This window comes from Charadrius vociferus, unplaced genomic scaffold (assembly GCF_000708025.1).
Source record: "Charadrius vociferus isolate BGI_N301 unplaced genomic scaffold, ASM70802v2 scaffold7, whole genome shotgun sequence".
NCBI lineage: Eukaryota > Metazoa > Chordata > Aves > Charadriiformes > Charadriidae > Charadrius > Charadrius vociferus.
Window position 1 is genome coordinate 6033135 of NW_009649308.1, and position 11543 is coordinate 6044677.

The 11543-nt window shown below is 36.7% G+C and overlaps 1 protein-coding gene across 3 annotated transcripts in view; it reads left to right on the plus strand.

Annotated features, from left to right (window-relative positions):
* Window positions 1-11543, plus strand: part of STAG2 (stromal antigen 2) — a 79069-nt gene that overhangs the window by 32714 nt on the left and 34812 nt on the right. For 2 of the 3 annotated variants that reach the window (XM_009889281.1, XM_009889282.1), the window contains exons 2-6: window positions 3588-3732; window positions 5495-5573; window positions 6689-6850; window positions 9731-9827; window positions 11158-11234. In XM_009889281.1, the coding sequence (XP_009887583.1) occupies window positions 3689-3732; window positions 5495-5573; window positions 6689-6850; window positions 9731-9827; window positions 11158-11234 (459 nt within the window). In that variant the 5' untranslated portion in view covers window positions 3588-3688. Of the gene's footprint in view, window positions 1-3587; window positions 3733-5494; window positions 5574-6688; window positions 6851-9730; window positions 9828-11157; window positions 11235-11543 lie in introns of those variants that run through there. The other variant, XM_009889283.1, reaches the window with a different exon arrangement.

Here is an 11543-nt window from a genome sequence, read left to right on the forward strand (position 1 = left end):
TTAATTATGATTTCACAAAGTTGAGTGACTTTGGAAACTTTTCACCGAGCTGAGAGATTTCAGTATCTGCTTGGCAAAATTAGAGTTGGAATTCTGTGAACATGCAAAAAAGAAATTGAAGAGCTGCTTTTTATGATGCGCCTCAGTTTAGGCTTCGCTTATTAAAATAATCTGCTTATTAGAGCACATTTAATAGATAGCATAGACTTTCACTGTTTGGAGTGGCATCTGCAAGAATTTCACTTTCCTCTTTTCAGACTGCACTGTGATAAACTTGGTATATTTTAAAAGTTCTGATAGGATGCTTATATGGACTGTTTTCCTTTCCCTTTGGCTGCCCAAACTGGGTGCTTTGAATGAGTCATCCAGTATGTATGTGAAGAAGATATGGCTGGCAGTACTCTTGAATTTCCAAAAGCCGTATACTGAGATCGAGGATAATGAGGAATCACCAATGCCAGGCTTTTCCCACACCCAAACAAGAGAACATCAAATAAAATTGGAAAGTGATAAATTCAAGGCAAAGAACATGCCTCTTGGTAGCATGGAGTTTGGCTGTGGGAGTCCTTGTGTGCAGTGCCATTGCTGCTGGATATTGAGTTCAAAAAGTAATTGGAAGTATTAATGGAAAACTGTTGATAAAGGGTTATAAAATATAGGGACAGCCTCTCTGGATGAAAAAATCCTGAAGTTATTTTGGATGCTGGGAAGGTATTCAGGGAAAACATTGCTAATAAGAACAAAGCAAATGTGTTCTTCCTCAGGCAGCTTCTGTTGGCCACTGCCAGAGGGGCCACGCTGGGCTGGGCTGACCCTGCTGGTTGAGGATCAAAAGTCCGTGTCATATTCTGGATGGGTGTAAACCTTTTGAAAATAGCCTTTACTGGGACAAATGCAAGGGGTGTTTTGGTCGTTGCTGGAGTTTGAGCTTGCCACTGGAGATCCCGTACACTCTTACCTCAAGATCCCTTACACTCTTACCTCATATATTCTTGCAGGGTGTTCATCCATAGCTACTGTTTTCCACGGTACCAGTATAAAGTTGCACTCATGAGGGCCAGGTTTCTTCTTCCTTCATGATAAACAGTTCTTGAAACGTAAATCTTAGTAGCTTAACGCTTCAGCATCTAGCAAGAACTTGGTATTTCTTTCCTATTTTCTGAGGTGATTCTGACCAAACAATGCCATGTTTTCTTTCATGTTTTGCTGTTCGTACTAAGATGAACAAGAAGTTCAAGCTGGTATAGGCTGCAGCCAGCTAGTTTTGTCAAGTGATTTATTTGACTTGTTTGATGTAGAGAATATGTACTTTAATAATTTACCCATACTTTTTCATAGTATTTCTGTGATTGTAAGGAACTTCATTGAGTCTTTTTGGAAAATTTGGTAGCACAATAGATTTGCTTTTCATAAAGGGAGCTAAAAATCTCTTAATTCTGTGAAGAAGTGGTTAACTTGCTTTGATTCTCAATACTTTAAAATTTTATGGAATAGGTAATTTTAGTGTTGTAAATAGGTAATATTAATGAGCCACAATACAAAATTTGTATGTAAGCATCCTGATTGTCACTTTAGTAGATGTGTTGCTTCTCAACATTGAAAAATGTAAACTAGAAAAAGTCAAATAGCAACATGGAGATAGACAGGTTGAACTTGAAAATGAGCAGTGTGGTTTTGGAAGTTTGCATCTTTGCTTTGCAGTGGATCTGAATCACAAGCATGCCCCAAAAAGGACTTGTGTGGCTGGAACACACAAAAAAAAAATCCAAAGGGTAGAGCATTTTGATACGTCACCCACTGAGCATATAGTTTTTACAGACAGCCCGAGTGGTGTAATAGCTCCTTGCCACCAAAGAAGGGAGTTTTACTCTGCCCTGCCCTGCTCGTGGCTACGCAGTCTTGTGATTCCCATGTATTGGGATACCTGCTGTTGAATCAGTTCAGCTTGATAATCCAGGGGAAAAAATTCTTGAGGAATATTTTGCCCATTTTATTGGGGAATTGAATCAGGTGATAACGAGTGGCAGAGCCTACAAAGAGAAATGGCTGCGGCGGGGATGTTACCCTGCCTGGGAATGATTGTTTGCTGAAGAGAGTGTATAAATGGAGCCAGGAGAGGATGAAACGCACCGGTCATGGGCTGGTGTGGGTTTGGAGAAGGGAGGAGTGGGGTGACAAAGGTTGCTGCCGTTCTGCAGCAGCAATGTTTTTGAAGCTTTTTATCTTGTACTGTGCTCTGGATGGAACAGGCTTTAGTAGTTGCAGACTGTCTTGGGATTCTCCAGCCTATCTCGAACCTCCTCTCATTTTGCCACTATTTCTTTCCACTCTGGTTCTTTGCATTTATGTAACTGTGTGAAATGTGAAGAAATGCAACATAGTAAGTTTGGGGGTTTATGATTTTTCTCAGCTCTCTAAATTCTGGAAGCTACAGTGGCCCCTAGCATTCAGAATAAGCACTTGCAGTAAAAAAAAAAAAAGCAAGCATGGCTTCTGTCTACATGCTCCATTGAAATGCAGTCTCTGAAGCATAGCTACCAGACATTAAGCAACATGTGCTTAGCATGCCAAAATTAAATCTTTCCCTCAAATACCTAATCACTCCAGCAAGCTGTAGAGTCAGCAGACTTTGACTGTGGAGGTTTTTCTCCTTGCTATTCTATCTTTGAAATACCTGAATGTCATGCTTTCTTAATTTAACTGTATAAAAGTTAGTCCGGGACAAACAATTGATGTAGAAAACTTTAGCCTGCGTGGTTAAATCTCACATTTGAAGTATGCAATGAGGTTTTTTTCCCCCCTTAAACATAGAAAAATTAGATAAATAACAAAATTTATCAATAGGCGGCATTATTATAAAGTTGAAAACCAAGTATTTCACAATCTTATGTTTTCTTGATAAAACGCTGTGCTGTTTCTGATGTTTTTCTTTATAATGTGTGGATAGTATTATCTTCCTTGATATTCGTAGAGTCTTGTCAGATGCTTTAAACATCAAAACTGTAGTAAACCTGGTTTATCAGCTGTGGAAGACAGGGGTTTGTGATACAGCTGGCTAGGTTGTAAGAGATTGTTATAAGAGCTTATTTTTCTGGAAAATGTCATGGAAGTTCACAAATTGGAGATGCAAATTTGGTATTCATAATGTCCTTAAATGTACACATACTGTGCTTTAAATTTAACATCAAATCTGGTTTTGGTTTGGTTAACCAGAAGTACCATAGTGCTGGTAAGTCTGGGCTCTGCAGTGCATGCTGTTACAGTTCAAACTTAAATCTAGTATAGATTTAGAAATAAAAGCTATTCCTTGCAAGGTGTTAACGAAATCCATTCTAGTTTTCTCATCTTGCACAGAAAATGTTTTTTTTGCCAAATGCTTTTGTATCATATTTTACTGTGGTGTTTTTAAGATTTGTGGAGATACTTTGTAGTAAGATCATGGGAGGAGCCAAAAATATAAAATTTTTAAACAGGAAAAAGCTTTGTTGGAAACAGAGGGTGGTGTGATCTAAATTTTCTGTGTTTGCAACTTTTTAACCCATTCGTATCTAGAATTTTTTTCACTTTATTTATTTATTTTATTATAGAAGTTGTCCACTCCAAAGGAAGAAAGAAAAGTACGCTTGTACTTCAGACTGGTTTTTGAATATCTTTCTAACACAGTGGTGTTCCAGAAGATGATAAAGAAATGATAGCAGCTCCAGAAATACCAACTGATTTTACTCTCCTTCAGTAAGTGTTTTAAGAATTCGTAGCTTCATTTTTAAATGTACTGGCTCTTTTTCGTGTTAATACATCTGGTTGATTTTCCCTTGGAAAGAAGGAAACAAAATGAGGGAATAGGGTTCTAGATTTTTTTCCTATTGAGATGTTGATAAGGCATTGTCTGAATTTTCTGGAGTATTCATCAGTAATTAAAATAAATAGTTTAGAGGTGCTTAATTATATTAAATCAGTTTTTAAACTTTGCTAGTAGGAATCCATTATGACAGACCATTTTTTTGTTTGCTGTGTACTTCTCAGGATTTTGTCTTTCAAAATGAAATTCTAAGAAAGTTTTTGCATAGGAATACCAAAAAAAGTTTCCTTCATTAAAACCTCTTTATAGAGAGAGAGGAAGTAGTTGAGGTATTTGCCCTTAATAACTGGTGCAGGTTGCCTAACATCTAAAATGCTTAATGACAAAGACTTTATTTAAAGCCAAAGTCTTAGTTTCCCTCAGGCACCAGTTCCTTGGTGGTTTTGACATCGTTTTATTAGCTCGCTAGTCTTTCTACAATTTTTAGGAAACAGACATTTGAATTTCCAAGATTTGAAATCAGGTATGGATTACATTTTGGACAAAGAATTAAAATGACTGTTTTAAGCAGACCAAAAGAATCCAGTTCCTCACGTTTTGGCATGAATACATTTAAACAGTTTTGAAATGGATTAAATTGTTATAAAATCTAAAAAGATACAAAGATCCAGTTTTGTATCAATGAGGTTGGTTGTGTGGGGTTTCTTCCTTTTAATGAGAAATAAATGTAAATTGAAAGATGGTTTAATATGAAATACTGTTTTTATAGCTGTTTGTAATGATTTTTTTTTTTTACTCTGTTGGTACAGTTCATTGCTTAGTGAAATGTTTGGAATTTGTGTTCTCTCCTGTGAAAATAAGAACACCTTGGAAGTTTTTGAAGAATAAATATTTATCACCTTTTTCTTTCTTTCTGTATTTCCTCCAGAAATAGCAAACCACTTGTTAAAAGGCAGAAAGCTCCTTTTAGACACTTGCAATAGTGAGACACTTTAAGTTTCTGGATTGTTTTAGAATGTTATAAATAAATACATAGGAATGGGTCTCCTGTGCCCCCTAGTCATCTTTATGATTGCATTGTTAATTGAATCAGGAAGCGTATACCAGAAATTTGTGATGGCATGCATGCTGCATGTATGTGTTAGAAATCAAATGATGCTACTAGATCCTGTTTCATTCTACAGGAAGCGTAGAAACAGAATATATAAGCTGAGCGTTCTCTATTCCCTCTTAACTAACTTTGTTTCTAATAGCGTGAAGAGATCTGCTGAGGCACTTTGGCTCTGTGGGAAGGTGATTGTTTCTTTTTTTGGCTGTTGGTTGGTTTTCCCCCCCTCTTTTGCTTAAGTATCTGTGGCAGATATTTGTAGTGCTTTTTGCTTTTTGAGGGGCTGTAATGTTTGTCACGTGCCAGAAGCAGGGTTCCCAACCTGTTGCTATTTTCTACCCACCTGCACATCTTTTAATCTCGCTGTATGGCTTTCTTCGCAGGTAAATTGTTTGGAGGAGGCAGGGTAGAGTGAGTCTGAGAATATGCTCTGATCTGTTCCTTGACAATACACTTAAACAGCAGAAGAAAGCAGTTTCACTGTTACAGCTGACTTACTGGACTGAGAGCGTAATGGGACTTCACGTAGTAGATTTAAGAATGTTTCTGATGAAATGTATAAATGGTTTGTCTTTTCATCCTTGCAGGGAGTCTGAAACACACTTCTCTTCTGATACAGACTTTGAGGATATTGAAGGAAAAAACCAAAAGCAAGGCAAAGGAAAAGTATGTTCAGTTTATAGGGATACTGAAACACTTCCACTGTTACGAATTGAAGAGTTCAGCCCTTGCTTTGAAGCTGAATGAGCTAGAAATATTTTCTGAAAATGCGAGTGCTCTGTGAAGAGAGTTCATGTTTGTATTTGCATTGAAATGCTTCATCTTGAGTATTTGCATGATATTTCCTTAGTGCTATGAAGGCATAAGGGAGGTGGGGGAGAAAAAGATTAGCTTTGATTTGATTAGCCTCTGCATGTGTTTGATCCTATACTTAAATTTGCTGTTAATGCAGTCTCTTTTGGTTGGTGTCATTTATTCCAACTCTCTTTTAATTTGAAAAGTGAACAGAAACTGGTAATTCAATTAAAAGTGGGTTTGTTTTTTTTTTTTTATGGTTCGCAGACAGAAGGTTATACTACCTGAGTAGAGAGGTCTAAACCCAGTTAATAGCTCTTCTGTCCCCTCATAAGACAGATGTCCTCCCCACCTGGGTGGCTTCTGCCCCCTCGCTGGCTTGGCACCCACTGCAACGCAGCCATCCGCTGCACGCCGCCTGCCTGGGCACCCCATGTACCTGTACTGGTACAGAGCCCCAGCTATTGAGAGGTGGTCATAAGTAGTTTTAGTTTACAGTCATTTAATTTGTGTTTAAATTTTTTTTTCTGTTCAATAAGTTATACTTGATTTTGGGAATCAAATACAAAGACGCCTGTCTGTTCTTCTTCACCCCTGCTTGCCAACATGTGCTCAAATTAAAAACCAAAAGGTTGATGAATTGCAGAGACTTTGTGACGTGTGTTAAGGGAATTGCCATAGCTGTTGTAAATAAAATCTGTATCATCTGTTTTATAGTGTAAACACGAGAAAAATCTTTGTGTCGTACACTGTCACTAATCACATTTTTAGTTGCTGGAAGATTTTTAAATGAGGGAAGGAGGAGGTGGAACCTCTTGTTGGTCTTTGTATCAGTTAGGATCAGCTGTTATTCTCAACTTTGGATTTTAACTCTGGTTCCTGAAAACAAAAGGCCTTGTGTATAGTTGTCATACTATGAATAGTAATTTTTTTTTTTTAATTACTACATAATACCCGATTAAAACTTCTTGTGTGTGTGATTGCAGACCTGTAAAAAAGGAAAAAAAGGACCAGCAGACAAGGGGAAAAGTGGAAACGGAGGAGGGAAGCCTGGTGGTCCAAATCGGATGAATGGACATCACCAACAGAATGGTGTGGAAAACATGATGCTGTTTGAGGTAGTTAAAATGGGCAAGAGTGCTATGCAGGTAAGACTTGGGTTATCTCTGTGACTTGGATGAATATACAGTTTAAATATAGCAATATTTTCCTATACATACATGTCCTGGTTTGAGGTAAAACAGTGGCCAGACCCGCCTAAACCACAACAATATGATTTAATAAAATTAAGCCCAAAATAATTTTTTATCTTCAATTTGTAATTTTTGTAGTAATAGTGTGTAGTAATTTGTAGATTAAGATTAAAAAAAAAAAGTGGTTTTGCATTGTTAAGGTTTGAATTTTAACAAACTGGTTTTTAATTTCTAAATGTCAGGCATGAATAATCACACACAGAATGAAGAAATTAAAACTATGATTCAAAGTGAATTTTCGGTATCATGAATGAAGAAAGATTATTTTAGATCACATGACTTAAGCCCTTTTTGTGTGGCTGTGACTAAATACAACTGTGGCTTATGCCTACTGTTGTCATAGAACATAACAAAAAATCTGTGGTTTGTAGATGCTACCAGAGCTTAAGTTATCTGAAAAGAAATAATTGCTTCTCTTCTCTCACCCAAAGTAAAATAACTAGCTACAACTTAAGGGCTACTCTTCCACCCCCATACCCCCCAAGTTAACTTGGCTAATGTATGTTGCAACACTCTAATTGGGTGGAATTTGGGTCAGGAAGTTTTAACCTGTTAGAAGTCTGTGCATTAGGCACTGTCTCCTCTGCATTTACTAATAGGACTGAAGTCAGTCTATTACGAAATTCAAAGAAATTTATCACTTTTTTATAATTCAGTTAAATTGGTAAAGCATTTGCTTAGCGATGTGAGTGTTCGAGTGGAGAGAGGGTTAAAGTGTAAGCCTTGTCAGCCCATGAAGCCTTAGTGCTGACTCACTCATGTGACTCCTCAACAGCCTGGGGGAAAGACTATCTTTGGGATTGAAAATCTCAAGTTTACAGCTTCTGTGATGCGCAGGCAGGAAGATGGGTCTGCAGTCCCCTCAAGATTTGCAGGCTCCCGCATTGGAGCTGGTTGGCTGAATTGCTTGGCAGAAATTTAGTTCATGCATTGGAGCTGGTTACCTTGAAGCCTGAATTGCTTGGCAGAAATTTAGTTCAGACTTTTAAAAAAGAATAGGTGACTTTGATGTGTTTGCACAGAGAAATTTTGATACTTCCATCATTTGTTTTGTTCTACCGTATTTCAAATGGGGTGGAAAAACTAAACTTTTCTAACTCATGCTGCATGCACTACATTTTCAGCCAGTTATCAGTGGTTGTGTCTTCATGACATTTTAACTGTTTAAAATGATACACAGTCAAAAGATTTCGCTTTCCAAGACCAAAATGGACCTTTGCCAAGCCTGATTAGTCTGTTGAATTGGGGAATTGATACTTGGGTAATAGACTGACTCTTAGTCAATATTTTTTGACAAAATTAAGGAAAAAAAATATTCTTCAGAGTATTTATAAAGTACAGTCCACTTCAGCACTTGGTGTAAAAGGTACTCACTGTGGCCCTCAGCGCTTGCTTACCTGAAAAGATTCTGATAATAATTTTTATTTTATTTATGTTATGTTCCATACCTCCTTCTGAGTTTAGTGTTTATTCTCTGGCAAAACCAGATGACTCGTCCACTGAGATGAAATGTTTCAAGAAACTACTGTTTTGCTGGAGGTTCTTTAAAATAAATTAATTCTGAATACAAGGCTGCATAACTGAAATACTTGACTCATTCCTAACATTATCCTGTTCTTGCACAGTGACCTTCTTTATAAGCCTAATTTAGGATGTTTCCTAGATTATTTCTGCCCTCCTCACAACTCAGTCAAATCAGTACTGGTTTGCAGGTTCCGCTTCTACTGGGAAGACTATGACAGATTCACTTTGAGTTTTTAATTTTTTGTGTCTTGCTGACTGAAGTTGTGTGTCACACTATAAACAATCTTAAATTTAGAGAAGAGGGGATTAGCTGTATCTCTTGTTCAGAAATTTTTCTGTGTGGCAGTATGTTTTATTTGTCCTCACAGCGTTATTGCCTGTGAGAGTTAGCACTGAGAAGAGTGCAGGTGGGAGCGTGTGAAATGCCGCATAGTCCAGTTGTCTTTTGGAAGTTCTGAACTATTCCATCATCTCTCTTTATTTAGAATTACTCTAGATTTTAGGGGCAGGGTATCAAGATATTAAAAAACCTCAAAACTGAAAGCTTGATACTAAAGTGAGTCCCTTGTGCTTGTGTTAATAAACTAATTGTACAATGTGTGTGTTTATGACTTCTGCAGTGGCCAGTTTGTACTATACACATGGATGGTTTACACATAATTGCAAATAAATTGTGTTTTCTCAAAACCATTATCACAGGTTTCCTAGTAATTTGCTTCCCTTCAAGGTTTTTTAGTAAAATGCTCTTGTTCCTATTTGGTTTAGTGAATACAGTAATTAATGTCCATGCAGCATAGGACAGTGCTGTTTGTCCTGTTAAGGCTAATGTGTGTGGACCACAGCTCATCAAAGGGGCAACCTTTTTGAAGAGTATAGTGAGTTTTAGCTGTTGGAACTGAACATCTAAATAGTATCTTTAGAGAATTGTCGCTGGGTTGGGGAAGGGAAACCTGCTTCTGTAAAATAGACCAATTGGTTTTGGATTCTTCCTCAGAAAAAGTTACTGTGCTTTATGTTTAGGTGTTAGTTTTGTACTTAGAGAGAGAGAGAATAAAAAGATTTCTTTCCTCGAAAAGTGGTATGATGGCAGTAAAGGATCATTCAAACATTTTGTTCTGTATTAATCAAAACCCAGAGTTCAGGTTATTTATGTAAGGAACAGGAATCACTTACTGGAAAGCAGTTAAACAACACTGACTATCTTCAATTTGTGAAAACTAAAAAGTGCCTTTATGTTTTGTTTCTTTTCAGTCTGTAGTGGATGACTGGATAGAGTCATACAAACATGACAGAGATATAGCACTTCTTGATCTCATTAACTTCTTTATTCAGTGTTCAGGCTGTAAAGGTAAGATACTGCAATGTTTACTCATCCATTTAAGTAGTACTATAATATGATTCTCATTCTTTGCTTTTATACTACATACGCTGTAGGACTGCTCTATTTCTGCAGCTAGTTTACATTATTAGGTTATTGTAGTTAATCTTGTATTTCTGAAGGTGGTTTAGAAATATTATTACTATATTTAAAAATGTAGACGAAGCCTTTTGTATTCATACCAGACAGAATGCAGTACTGGTACTTAACAGTTACTACATCTTCCTCTGCTCCTGCTATTATTTCAGAAAACCATCTCTCTCTTTGGACATTGATAGTTAAGCTTGTTCAGTCTTGGAATTCTAGTTTGGATTTATCTACTGCTTATCATTGAGTGTTTTAAGATTGTTTCATAGCCTTTGCAGAGATGCTTGATCTAAAATGTATTATGGACAGCTTCGTGGTAGTCTGTCTACAGTAAGATTGTATTTCCATATTTTATTTTTTTCTTTATTTTCTGGTTTTCTTTCCTTGTTTCCACATCCTCCATTTTTCCCCTCATGTCCTTTTGAAGAGAAGGAGGTAACTTACCCTGCAGTGTCACTGTGCGTGATAGAGGAGAACTGGGTGTAATTTGTTCGGCTCAAGTGTTTCTCTCTGTCCTGATAAACTTTTAAAGTGCATAAATCTCCAGAAAGCTAAGAGCATTCCTCAGAGGTTATCCATGCTTTCGAGAGCAGTGACCTTTTGATTATTGCTACCAGATAAAACTACAGAATCTTTTAATGCTTTCTGAGATGATCCTTGTCGTGAATTTTGCAGTATAGTTGCAGTAGACTTTACGAGATCTGTTTGTTTTTTATGTCACCCTTTACACTCAAACAATTTGAGGCTAAGATAAATAAAAACTGTGTGAAATCACTGTGTTTATTGCACTGCAGAAGATAATAAGTAGCAATAGAACTGTTCAAAATTGTCTTATACCATTTAGAATCTTGAGTCCTGAAAGGTCACTTCAGATTAGTGTAGTCTCTTGGCTGATGAAGAGGTCTGGCACAAGTGTCTTCAAGTGAATGAGTAAATTCTAGATACATGTGTACATGCACACAAATGCACTTTTAAAAAAGAATAATAATAAAAGCCATATATATATATATATATGAAAAAGCATTGGTGCCAAGCGCTTGTTATACATGGATGCTAAAATAAAAAATGTGCAACTGTTTTTAAAATACATGTGTATATATGTAATATCTGTAGGTTAGCTGAAAATTGATAATTTTTACATTGTAGCAGGAGGTGTGTCATCTGCCATCTACCTCATATTAAACGTGCTAATAATCTAATATCTAAATTGTAGGAGTTGTTACAGCAGAGATGTTCCGACATATGCAGAATTCTGAAATAATCCGAAAAATGACTGAAGAATTTGATGAGGTAATTTAACAAAGTGCTGATAATGTATTGATTTTTTTTTTTTTCTGTTTTTTTTTCACCTGTCCTGATCTTACTGAATCATGTTGCTACAGGTTTCTTTCAAGGGTAGGGTCAGCTACAAAAATTAAAGGACTTGACTTTTATGAATGACAAATCTTGAACTCCTTTACCTAACTGAACTTGTAAGATTAGGAAGTACAGCTCTGCTTGTATACAACTTGTTTTGTTAATGGTTTAAGGAATAAATACTGACTTTCAGTTTTTGAATAGTGGGAACTCCTACTACTGTGGGGCTGTGTGGGATGCCTC